Source organism: Oncorhynchus keta, unplaced genomic scaffold, assembly GCF_023373465.1.
Source record: "Oncorhynchus keta strain PuntledgeMale-10-30-2019 unplaced genomic scaffold, Oket_V2 Un_contig_14485_pilon_pilon, whole genome shotgun sequence".
NCBI classification, from domain to species: domain Eukaryota; kingdom Metazoa; phylum Chordata; class Actinopteri; order Salmoniformes; family Salmonidae; genus Oncorhynchus; species Oncorhynchus keta.
In genome coordinates, this window is record NW_026278777.1 from 1 (window position 1) to 13,923 (window position 13,923).

General features: G+C 42.6%; 1 protein-coding gene across 1 annotated transcript; it reads left to right on the forward strand.

Annotated features, from left to right (window-relative positions):
- Positions 1-2,397: 2,397 nt before the first annotated feature.
- On the forward strand, positions 2,398-10,994 carry LOC127918549 (intermembrane lipid transfer protein VPS13C-like). Its single transcript, XM_052501854.1, has 5 exons — positions 2,398-2,571; positions 5,005-5,158; positions 5,589-5,668; positions 6,274-6,333; positions 10,821-10,994. The coding sequence occupies exons 1-5, from the start codon at positions 2,494-2,496 to the stop codon at positions 10,992-10,994; spliced, it is 546 nt and encodes a 181-aa protein (XP_052357814.1). The 5' UTR covers positions 2,398-2,493.
- Positions 10,995-13,923: the final 2,929 nt, after the last annotated feature.

Consider the following 13,923-nt stretch of genomic DNA (forward strand, 5'->3'; position numbering starts at 1 on the left):
TATGTAGTCTAATGTAATCTCTATGTAGTCTGTATGTAGCCTGTATGTAGCCTGTATGTAGCCTGTATGTAGTCTGTATGTAGTCTGTATGTAGTCTGTATGTAGTCTGTATGTAGTCTACATTAGACTACATTAGTCTGTATGTAGTCTGTATGTAGTCTATACGTAGTCAATGTAATCTCTATGTAGTCTATATGTAGTCTGTATGTAATCTCTAAGTAGTCTATATGTAGTCTGTATGTAATCTCTATGTAATCTGTATGTAGTCTATATGTAGTCTGTATGTAATCTCTATGTAGTCTATATGTAATCTGTATGTAGTCTATATTACATTTTACATTACATTTAAGTCATTTAGCAGACGCTCTTATCCAGAGCGACTTACAAATTGGTGCATTCACCTTATGACATCCAGTGGAACAGCCACTTTACAATAGTGCATCTAAATCTTTTAAGGGGGTGAGAAGGATTACTTTATCCTATCCTAGGTATTCCTTAAAGAGGTGGGGTTTCAGGTGTCTCCGGAAGGTGGTGATTGACTCCGCTGTCCTGGCGTCGTGAGGGAGTGTGTTCCACCATTGGGGAGCCAGAGCAGCGAACAGTTTTGACTGGGCTGAGCGGGAACTGTACTTCCTCAGTGGTAGGGAGGCGAGCAGGCCAGAGGTGGATGAACGCAGTGCCATTGTTTGGGTGTAGGGCCTGATCAGAGCCTGGAGGTACTGAGGTGCCGTTCCCTCACAGCTCCGTAGGCAAGCACCATGGTCTTGTAGCGGATGCGAGCTTCAACTGGAAGCCAGTGGAGAGAGCGGAGGAGCGGGGTGACGTGAGAGAGAACTTGGGAAGGTTGAACACCAGACGGGCTGCGGCGTTCTGGATGAGTTGTAGGGGTTTAATGGCACAGGCAGGGAGCCCAGCCAACAGCGAGTTGCAGTAATCCAGACGGGAGATGACAAGTGCCTGGATTAGGACCTGCGCCGCTTCCTGTGTGAGGCAGGGTCGTACTCTGCGGATGTTGTAGAGCATGAACCTACAGGAACGGGCCACCGCCTTGATGTTAGTTGAGAACGACAGGGTGTTGTCCAGGATCACGCCAAGGTTCTTAGCGCTCTGGGAGGAGGACACAATGGAGTTGTCAACCGTGATGGCGAGATCATGGAACGGGCAGTCCTTCCCCGGGAGGAAGAGCAGCTCCGTCTTGCCGAGGTTCAGCTTGAGGTGGTGATCCGTCATCCACACGGATATGTCTGCCAGACATGCAGAGATGCGATTCGCCACCTGGTCATCAGAATTGGGAAAGGAGAAGATTAATTGTGTGTCGTCTGCATAGCAATGATAGGAGAGACCATGTGAGGTTATGACAGAGCCAAGTGACTTGGTGTATAGCGAGAATAGGAGAGGGCCTAGAACAGAGCCCTGGGGGACACCAGTGGTGAGAGCGCGTGGTGAGGAGACAGATTCTCGCCACGCCACCTGGTAGGAGCGACCTGTCAGATAGGACGCAATCCAGCGTGGGCCGCGCCGGAGATGCCCAACTCGGAGAGGGTGGAGAGGAGGATCTGATGGTTCACAGTATCGAAGGCAGCCGATAGGTCTAGAAGGATGAGAGCAGAGGAGAGAGAGTTAGCTTTAGCAGTGCGGAGCGCCTCCGTGATACAGAGAAGAGCAGTCTCAGTTGAATGACTAGTCTTGAAACCTGACTGATTTGGATCAAGAAGGTCATTCTGAGAGAGATAGCGGGAGAGCTGGCCAAGGACGGCACGTTCAAGAGTTTTGGAGAGAAAAGAAAGAAGGGATACTGGTCTGTAGTTGTTGACATCGGAGGGATCGAGTGTAGGTTTTTTCAGAAGGGGTGCAACTCTCGCTCTCTTGAAGACGGAAGGGACGTAGCCAGCGGTCAGGGATGAGTTGATGAGCGAGGTGAGGTAAGGGAGAAGGTCTCCGGAAATGGTCTGGAGAAGAGAGGAGGGGATAGGGTCGAGCGGGCAGGTTGTTGGGCGGCCGGCCGTCACAAGACGCGAGATTTCATCTGGAGAGAGAGGGGAGAAAGAGGTCAGAGCACAGGGTAGGGCAGTGTGAGCAGAACCAGCGGTGTCGTTTGACTTAGCAAACGAGGATCGGATGTCGTCGACCTTCTTTTCAAAATGGTTGACGAATGTAGACTACTATATGTAGTCTGTATGTAATCTATATGTAATCTGTATGTAGTCTGTATGTAATCTCTATGTAATCTGTATGTAGTCTATATGTAGTCTGTATGTAATCTCTATGTAGTCTATATGTAGTCTGTATGTAATCTCTATGTAGTCTAATGTAATCTCTATGTAATCTATATGTAGTCTGTATGTAGTCTGTATGTAATCTCTATGTAGTCTATATGTAGTCTGTATGTAGTCTGTATGTAGTCTATATGTAATCTCTATGTAGTCTATATGTAGTCTATATTACTCTATATATTTATCTTCCTCCTCAGACTCAGATGGAGAGTCATATTATATGTCTGTGGATGAGGAGCACCAACCCTCCGTCATAGAGGAACTGACTGACGTACACTTCAAGTTTGAAGTCAAAGCGGTACGAAGTGTTTTAAAAAAAATATATATAATACTCGATAATGTTCAAATAACCCCATAATCAAAGCAATACATTTTTCTATCGATGACCCCAGTGGGAGTCGAACGCACAACTCTGGTGTTGCTATGCTCTACTAACCGAGCTACACAGGACCACTGTCTAAATCACTATGCTACACAGGACCACTGTCTGTCTAAAGCGCTATGCTACACAGGACCACTGTCTGTCTAAAGCGCTATGCTACACAGGACCACTGTCTGTCTAAAGCGCTATGCTACACAGGACCACTGTCAGCGCTATGCTACACAGGACCACTGTCTAAAGCGCTATGCTACACAGGACCACTGTCTAAAGCAATATGCTACACAGGACCACTGTCTAAAGCGCTATGCTATACAGGACCACTGTCTAAAGCACTATGCTACACAGGACCACTGTCTGTCTAAAGCGCTATGCTACACAGGACCACTGTCTAAAGCACTATGCTACACAGGACCACTGTCAGCGCTATGCTACACAGGACCACTGTCTGTCTAAAGCGCTATGCTACACAGGACCACTGTCTAAAGCGCTATGCTATACACAGGACCACTGTCTAAAGCGCTATGCTACACAGGACCACTGTCTGTCTACACAGGACCACTGTCTAAAGCTCTATGCTACACAGGACCACTGTCTAAAGCGCTATGCTACACAGGACCACTGTCGAAAGCGCTATGCTACACAGGACCACTGTCTAAAGCGCTATGCTACACAGGACCACCACTGTGCTACACAGGACCACTGTCTAAAGCGCTATGCTACACAGGACCACTGTCTAAAGCGCTATGCTACACAGGACCACTGTCTAAAGCGCTATGCTACACAGGACCACTGTCTAAAGCGCTATGCTACACAGGACCACTGTCTAAAGCGCTATGCTACACAGGACCACTGTCTAAAGCGCTATGCTACACAGGACCACTGTCTAAAGCGCTATGCTACACAGGACCACTGTCTAAAGCGCTATGCTACACAGGACCACTGCTATGCTACACAGGACCACTGTCTAAAGCGCTATGCTACACAGGACCACTGTCTGTCTAAAGCGCTATGCTACACAGGACCACTGTCTAAAGCGCTATGCTACACAGGACCACTGTCTAAAGCGCTATGCTACACAGGACCACTGTCTAAAGCGCTATGCTACACAGGACCTCTTTCTAAAGCGCTATGCTACACAGGACCACTGTCTAAAGCGCTATGCTACACAGGACCACTGTCTAAAGCGCTATGCTACACAGGACCACTGTCTAAAGCGCTATGCTACACAGGACCACTGTCTAAAGCGCTATGCTACACAGGACCACTGTCTAAAGCGCTATGCTACACAGGACCACTGTCTAAAGCGCTATGCTACACAGGACCACTGTCTAAAGCGCTATGCTACACAGGACCACTGTCTAAAGCGCTATGCTACACAGGACCACTGTCTAAAGCGCTATGCTACACAGGACCACTGTCTAAAGCGCTATGCTACACAGGACCACTGTCTAAAGCGCTATGCTACACAGGACCACTGTCTATAGCGCTATGCTACACAGGACCACTGTCTAAAGCACTATGCTACACAGGACCACTGTCTAAGCGCTATGCTACACAGGACCACTGTCTAAAGCGCTATGCTACACAGGACCACTGTCTAAAGCACTATGCTACACAGGACCACTGTCTAAAGCGCTATGCTACACAGGACCACTGTCTAAAGCGCTATGCTACACAGGAGCACTGTCTAAAGCGCTATGCTACACAGGACCACTGTCTAAAGCGCTATGCTACACAGGACCACTGTCTAAAGCGCTATGCTACACAGGACCACTGTCTAAAGCGCTATGCTACACAGGACCACTCTCTAAGCGCTATGCTACACAGGACCACTGTCTAAAGCGCTATGCTACACAGGACCACTGTCTAAAGCGCTATGCTACACAGGACCACTGTCTAAAGCGCTATGCTACACAGGACCACTGTCTAAAGCGCTATGCTACACAGGACCACTGTCTATAGCGCTATGCTACACAGGACCACTGTCTAAGCGCTATGCTACACAGGACCACTGTCTAAAGCACTATGCTACACAGGACCACTGTCTAAAGCGCTATGCTACACAGGACCACTGTCTAAAGCGCTATGCTACACAGGACCACTGTCTAAAGCGCTATGCTACACAGGACCACTGTCTAAAGCGCTATGCTACACAGGACCACTGTCTATAGCGCTATGCTACACAGGACCACTGTCAGCTATGCTACACAGGACCACTGTCTAAGCGGCTACACAGGACCACTGTCAGCTATGCTACACAGGACCACTGTCTAAAGCGCTATGCTACACAGGACCACTGTCTAAAGCGTTACCATGTTATCGAGGTGTGTTTTTGCTGACGTTCTCCAGGTGCTGTTGGAGTTGACGCGTCAGGCTGACCAGGAGAACACGCTGTTAGCCCTCAGTGTGTCTCAGCTGGGAGCAGAGGGCAAGATGAGAACCTATGACCTCACCATCACCTCCTACCTCCGTAAAGTAGGCCTGGACTACTGTGAGATACGAGGTACCAGTAACTCGAACTAACTAACCCCTGACCTATGACCTCACCCTCACCTCTGTAAAGTAGGCCTGGACTACTGTGAGATCAGAGGTACAGTAGGACCCCCCCCTAAAAAGATTTAGATGCACTATTGTAAAGTGGCTGTTCCACTGGATGTCATAAGGTGTATGCACCAATTTGTAAGTCGCTCTGGATAAGAGCGTCTGCTAAATTACTTAAATGTAATGTAAATGTAGAGACTGTATCTGGGATTAAGTCCTCCACAGAAATGGTAGTAGCAGCCCATGTAGGATGTAGACTGAGCCGTGGGATGTCTATAAACAGGAAATCGCTATTATTTATGTACATGTCAACGTCCAACTGATTCTAACCCCTCTATAACAGGGATGGGCATCTTCAGACATGATTAGTAATGAATGATGTTCATTTCCAGACTCCAACAACCAGCCTCTGCACCTGATCAGCTCCTCAGACAAACACGGCTCAGACCTGCTCAAAGTGGAGTACACCAAAGTAAGTGGACTTTTACTCACTGGGGTCCTTTTGTCCATTCACTCCTTCTGTTGGTCTCAAATCGATATCTACTCACTCACTCACTCACTCACTCACTCACTCACTCACTCACTCACTCACCACTCTCTCACTCACTCACTCACTCACCACTCACCACTCACTCACCACCACTCACTCACCACCACTCACCACCACTCACCACTCACTCACTCACTCACTCACTCACTCACTCACTCACTCACTCACTCACTCACTCACTCACTCACTCTCTCACTCACTCACTCACTCACTCATTCTCACTCACTCACTCTCTCATTCTCACTCACTCACTCTCTCATTCTCACTCACTCACTCTCTCATTCTCACTCACTCACTCTCTCATTCTCACTCACTCACTCATACTCACTCACTCACTCATACTCACTCACTCACTATTTTGCATTTTGCCCAAGTTCACAAGCACGATATCTTATTTTAGAAAGAAAAATCCCAATATTTGTATCGTTGGGTCTCTCTTTCTATGGAAATCTTATATGAGCTAAGCGGTCGTTTTCCAGAGCAGGAAGTGTTTGTGGGAATTAACGACATCCTATCCCTTCCTACAGGCTGATATCAACGGGCCTAATTTCCAGACAACGTTTGACAACACTGAGCAAAACCTGAAGGTATGTGATATGAATTGGTAGTGGTTTTTTCTTCTTCTCTTTTTTCTGAGTAACCTAGGTAACCGCTGATTTCTTATTGCGAAGGTATTTTGTCCCCCGTCCCCGTCCCCCTAACACATCTCCTCGTCACCACGTTTTGTTTTGCTCCACAGTATTTGTATAGAGCCAGTTCTATGTTAACCACAGTATAGAGCCAGTTCTAGTTCTATGTTAACCACAGTATTTCTATAGAGCTAGTTCTATGTTAACCACAGTATTTCTATAGAGCCAGTTCTATGTTAACCACAATATTTGTATAGAGCCAGTTCTATGTTAACCACAGTATTTGTATAGAGCCAGTTCTATGTTAACCACAGTATTTGTATAGAGCCAGTTCTATGTTAACCACAGTATTTGTATAGAGCCAGTTCTATGTTATCCACAGTATTTGTATAGAGCCAGTTCTATGTTATCCACACTATTTGTATAGAGCCAGTTCTATGTTAACCACAGTATTTGTATAGAGCCAGTTCTATGTTAACCACAGTATTTGTATAGAGCCAGTTCTATGTTAACCACAGTATTTGTATAGGGCCAGTTCTATGTTAACCACAGTATTTGTATAGAGCCAGTTCTATGTTAACCACAGTATTTGTATAGGGCCAGTTCTATGTTAACCACAGTATTTGTATAGAGCCAGTTCTATGTTAACCACAGTATTTGTATAGGGCCAGTTCTATGTTATCCACAGTATTTGTATAGGGCCAGTTCTATGTTAACCACAGTATTTGTATAGAGCCAGTTCTATGTTAACCACAGTATTTGTATAGAGCCAGTTCTATGTTAACCACAGTATTTGTATAGAGCCAGTTCTATGTTAACCACAGTATTTGTATAGAGCCAGTTCTATGTTAACCACAGTATTTGTATAGAGCCAGTTCTATGCTAACCACAGTATTTGTATAGAGCCAGTTCTATGTTAACCACAGTATTTGTATAGAGCCAGTTCTATGTTAACCACAGTATTTGTATAGAGCCAGTTCTATGTTAACCACAGTATTTGTATAGAGCCAGTTCTATGTTAACCACAGTATTTGTATAGAGCCAGTTCTATGTTAACCACTTCCTCAACGACTCTTTATGGTGCTTTCTAAGAGCAGGAAGCTGCCCTCTCATTGGTTACCCAGCTATAGATTTACAGAGGATGGAGTGAGAGCAGGGTCCTTTCCAGGAAGCTGCCCTCTCATTGGTTACCCAGCTCCAGGAAGCTGCCTCTCATAGATCTACAGAGGATGGAGTGAGAGCAGGGTCCTTTCCAGGAAACTGCCCTCTCGTTGGTTACCCAGCTATAGATCTACAAAGGATGGAGTGAGAGCAGGGTCCTTTCCAGGAAGCTGCCCTCTCATTGGTTACCCAGCTATACATCTATAGAGGATGGAGTGAGAGCATTTAGAGTGAGAGCAGGGTCCTTAGTCTCAGTTCTAATGAGTCCTCCTAGAATTCAGTCCTTAGTCTCAGTTCTAATCAGTCCTCCTAGGATTCAGTCCTTAGTCTCAGTTCTAATCAGTCCTCCTAGAATTCAGTCCTTAGTCTCAGTTCTAATCAGTCCTCCTAGAATTCAGTCCTTCGTCTCAGTTCTACTCAGTCCTCCTAGAATTCAGTCCTTAGTCTCAGTTCTAATCAGTCCTCCTAGAATTCAGTCCTTGGTGTGTCAAATTGCTGCAGAGGGAGTTACACAGTTGGGTTGAAGTTGTTTAAGCTCTGCCTTAAAAAACAAAAATAGAGGTTTTTGAATCAATACTAGTCTTTGTGTTGGCACACGTCTGGTTTTCACTCAGCTATTTCAGAACCAACGTGAGAAAAACAGAAATCCATAATAATCTTAATGACATAGGTTAATCACTTTCCAGTCCTGTTTTACAGCTCCGTTTTAGTGTGGTGGCTGAGAAGGTTACTGGTGTTTTGTTGAGGGCTGAGAAAAGGTTATAGGTGTTTGTCAGAGACCTTAGTCATGCATTTTTTGCCTTGGACACACACACACACACACACACACACACACACACACACACACACACACACACACACACACACACACTCACACACTCACACTCACACTCACACTCACACACACATCACACTCTCACACATACACTCACACACACACATACACTCTCACACATACACTCTCACACACACACATACACTCTCACACACACACATACTCTCTCTCCCGCTCTCTCTCATGGCCTCACACACTGTGCAGTGATCCCTGAATAGACGTGATGATCTTGTTGCCAGGTTGATATCAAGTCATTATGGTATGGATGTTGGATGAAAGGCCACAGGTTTGCTGGATAAAATATATATAGGATATCATTTTCTGAATCTTCCTTTAAAAAAATATTAATACACGTCTCCCATGATATGCTCATGTTAATAAACAGTTCCAGGAGAGTCATTGTAGTATTAGGATTGTGGCATCAGCTGTATGTCCCCAGTAGGATATAGTAGTTAGACCCTTAGGATCCTAGTAGTAGTTAGACCCTAGAGTAGGATCCTAGTAGTAGTTAGACTTGGTAGTTGTAGTAGGATCCTAGTAGTAGTTAGACTCGGTAGTTCTAGTATTAGGATTGTGGGATAGCAGTATGTCCCCAGTAGGATCCTAGTAGTAGTTAGACCCTAGAGTAGGATCCTAGTAGTAGTTAGACCCTAGAGTAGGATCCTAGTAGTAGTTATCTGATAGGATGTAGTAGTAGTGGGACCCTAGAGTAGGATCTGTAGTAGTTCTAGAGTAGGATCCTAGTAGTAGGTATCTGTATTGATGTAGTTGTAGTAGGATCCTAGTAGTAGTTAGGACTGTATTGATGTAGTTCTAGTAGAGTAGGATCCTAGTAGATCCTAGAAGTAGGTATCTGTATTAGTTGTAGTGTAGTTCTGTAGTGGGATCCTAGTAGTAGGTATCTGTATTGATGTAGTTCATAGTAGTAGTTAGACTCGGTAGTGTAGTAGGATCATAGTGGGATCCTAGTAGGTAGTAGGTATCTGTATTGATGTAGTTCTAGTGGGATCCTAGTAGTAGGTATCTGTATTGATGTAGTTCTAGTGGGATCCTAGTAGTAGGTATCTGTATTGATGTAGTTCTAGTGGGATCCTAGTAGTAGGTATCTGTATTGATGTAGTTCTAGTGGGATCCTAGTAGTAGGTATCTGTATTGATGTAGTTCTAGTGGGATCCTAGTAGTAGGTATCTGTATTGATGTAGTTCTAGTGGGATCCTAGTAGTAGGTATCTGTATTGATGTAGTTCTAGTGGGATCCTAGTAGTAGGTATCTGTATTGATGTAGTTCTAGTGGGATCCTAGTAGTAGGTATCTGTATTGATGTAGTTCTAGTGGGATAGGTATCTGTATTGATGTAGTTCTAGTGGGATCCTAGTAGTAGGTATCTGTATTGATGTAGTAGGTTCTAGTAGTGGGTATCTGTATTGATGTAGTTCTAGTGGGATCCTAGTAGTAGGTATCTGTATTGATGTAGTTCTAGTGGGATCCTAGTAGTAGGTATCTGTATTGATGTAGTTCTAGTGGGATCCTAGTAGTAGGTATCTGTATTGATGTAGTTCTAGTGGGATCCTAGTAGTAGGTATCTGTATTGATGTAGTTCTAGTGGGATCCTAGTAGTAGGTATCTGTATTGATGTAGTTCTAGTGGGATCCTAGTAGTAGGTATCTGTATTGATGTAGTTCTAGTGGGATCCTAGTAGTAGGTATCTGTATTGATGTAGTTCTAGTGGGATCCTAGTAGTAGGTATCTGTATTGATGTAGTTCTAGTGGGATCCTAGTAGTAGGTATCTGTATTGATGTAGTTCTAGTGGGATCCTAGTAGTAGGTATCTGTATTGATGTAGTTCTAGTGGGATCCTAGTAGTAGGTATCTGTATTGATGTAGTTCTAGTAGGATCCTAGTAGTAGGTATCTGTATTGATGTAGTTCTAGTGGGATCCTAGTAGGTATCTGTATTGATGTAGTTCTAGTGGGATCCTAGTAGTAGGTATCTGTATTGATGTAGTTCTAGTGGGATCCTAGTAGTAGGTATCTGTATTGATGTAGTTCTAGTGGGATCCTAGTAGTAGGTATCTGTATTGATGTAGTTCTAGTGGGATCCTAGTAGTAGGTATCTGTATTGATGTAGTTCTAGTGGGATCCTAGTAGTAGGTATCTGTATTGATGTAGTTCTAGTGGGATCCTAGTAGTAGGTATCTGTATTGATGTAGTTCTAGTGGGATCCTAGTAGTAGGTATCTGTATTGATGTAGTTCTAGTGGGATTCTAGTAGTAGGTATCTGTATTGATGTAGTTCTAGTGGGATCCTAGAAGTAGGTATCTGTATTGATGTAGTTCTAATAGGATTCTAGTAGTAGGTATCTGTATTGATGTGTCTCAGTCGTTCTAGTTGTATTGATTACGTATTAATATGTATTGGTACAGTATTTAACATGAATGGTTGTATCTCCAGGTGGAGTTGTCGTCTCTAGACTTTCTCCTCCACACCAAAGCGCTCCTCTCCACCATCAACTATCTGAACACAGCCGTACCCCAGGAGCTGACAGCCTCCAAGGACAGAGAGGCCAAGAAACAGGTGGAGAAGGCTGGACAGGGGAAGACAGGTATACATTATGCTATACTATAATATACTATACTTTAATATACTACAATATAATGTACTGTTCTCTAATTTACTATACTATAATATACCATGCTATACTATACCATAATATACTGTAATATACTATAATATATATAATATACTATAATATACTATAATATGTATACTATAATATACCATACTGTATATAATATACATAGTAATATACTATAATATACGGTAATATACTATAATATACAATAATATACTATAATATACCATAATGTATATAATATACCATACTATACTATACCCTACTATAATATACCATACTATACTTTACCGTAATATACTATAATTTACATACTTTAATGTACTATAATACACCATACTGTACTATATTTAAGTATGTAATATACAAAATATACCCTATACTATACTATATTTAGTGTATGTAATATACTTTACCATATTATATGGCCATTAAATACTTTAATGTACTATAATAACTCTGTACTATGTACCATACTGTTCTGTACCATACTATAATATACTGTATACTGTACTATATTTAGTGTATGTAATATACCAAAATACTATAGTATACTGTACTATATTTATATGTAATATACCATTAAAACTATGTATGTATACTGTACTATATTTAGTGTATGTTGGGCACCACATGGCCATTAAAGACTAGTATTACACTCTGTTCTGTACCATACTATAATATACTGTTCTGTACCATACTGTACTATATTTAGTGTATGTAATATACCAAACTATAGTATACTGTACTATATTTAGTGTATGTTGGGCACCACATGGCCATTAAAGACTAGTATTACACTCTGTTCTGTACCATACTATAATATACTGTTCTGTACCACTCTGTACTATATGTAGTGTATGTTGGGCACCACATGGCCATTAAAGACTAGTATTACACTCTGTTCTGTACCATTCTGTACTATATGTAGTGTATGTTGGGCACCACATGGCCATTAAAGACTAGTATTAACTCTGTTCTGTACCATACTATAATATACTGTTGGGTACCACATGGCCATTAAAGACTAATATTCTGTTCTGTACCATACTATAATATACTGTTCTGTACCATTCTGTACTATATGTAGTGTATGTTGGGCACCACATGGCCATTAAAGACTAGTATTAACTCTGTTCTGTACCATTCTGTACTATATGTAGTGTATGTTGGGCACCACATGGCCATTAAAGACTAGTATTAACTCTGTTCTGTACCATTCTGTACTATATGTAGTGTATGTTGGGCACCACATGGCCATTAAAGACTAGTATTAACTCTGTTCTGTACCATTCTGTACTATATGTAGTGTATGTTGGGCACCACATGGCCATTAAAGACTAGTATTACACTCTGTTCTGTACCATACTATAATATACTGTTCTGTACCACTCTGTACTATATGTAGTGTATGTTGGGCACCACATGGCCATTAAAGACTAGTATTAACTCTGTTCTGTACCATACTATAATATACTGTTCTGTACCATACTATAATATACTGTTCTGTACCATACTATAATATACTGTTCTGTACCACTCTGTACTATATGTAGTGTATGTTGGGCACCACATGGCCATTAAAGACTAGTATTACACTCTGTTCTGTACCATACTATAATATACTGTTCTGTACCATACTGTACTATATGTAGTGTATGTTGGGCACCACATGGCCATTAAAGACTAGTATTACTCTGTTCTTAACTGTCTATTTAGTGTATGTCACCCTCCATTAAAGTGTATTAAAGGACCAACAGACAGCAATGTTGGTCACCTTCAAACTGTCTGCTGAACTGGGTTCATTCCGTGTGGAGGTGTGTGATGACCGGCATTAAAGACTAATTATCTGTTCTGACATCACAATACAAGGTAAGATGTGACCAATCATCTGAAAGGAGACTTTTTACTATATTTTTTGTGTGTGATGGGGGGTTTATGCTGCTTCTATAAACTTACATATCCAGTTTTGGGAACATGTCCATTAAAGACGTATTATTTCTGTTATCTCTGCATGTGATTTACACTGTGTGTATGTTGGGCACCACATGGCCATTGTAAGACTAGTGTATTAACTGTTCTGTACCACAGTGTACTGAAGTGTGTATGAACATGTGCCATTAAAACTGTGTATTAACAGTGTCTGAACAGTGTATGAACAGTGTATTAACATGTATGAAAGTGTATGAATCTCTGTGTATGAACTGCTTATAACTGTATGTTGAACACATGTATTAAAGTGTATGAACTCTGTTATGACCATAGTGTATAACAGTGTATGAACAGTGTATGAACAGTGTATGAACAGTGTATGAACAGTGTATTAACAGTGTATTAACTGTATGAACAGTGTATTAACTGTGTATTAACTGTGTACTACCTGTGGTCTTGACTGATCTGTCGTCAGGTATTGATGGGTCGGTGCTGGTCCAGGCCAAAGAGACAATGGTGTTCGCCAGGCTCAGGGACATAGTGGTGCTGGATGTCGACCCCAAAACCATCCACAAAAAGGTGATTTAAAAAAAAAAAACATGTATTGATTGATTATTGCATTGGTCCTGTCTCAGTTAACTCTACTTTTTTTGGTTTGTTTAGGTACTATTTTTATATATATATTTTTGTACCTTTATTTTACTAGGCAAGTCAGTTAAGAACAAATTCTTATTTTCAATGACTGCCTGGGAACAGTGGGTTAACTGCCTGTTCAGGGGCAGAACGACAGATTTGTACCTTGTCAGTTCAGGGGTTTGAACTTGCAGCCTTCCGGTTACTAGTCCAACGCTCTAACCACTAGTCTACCCTGTGTCCCTCCACTCTAACCACTAGTCTACCCTGCCGCCCCTCCACTCTAACCACTAGTCTACCCTGCCGCCCCTCCACTCTAACCACTAGGCTACCCTGCCGCCCCTCCACTCTAACCAC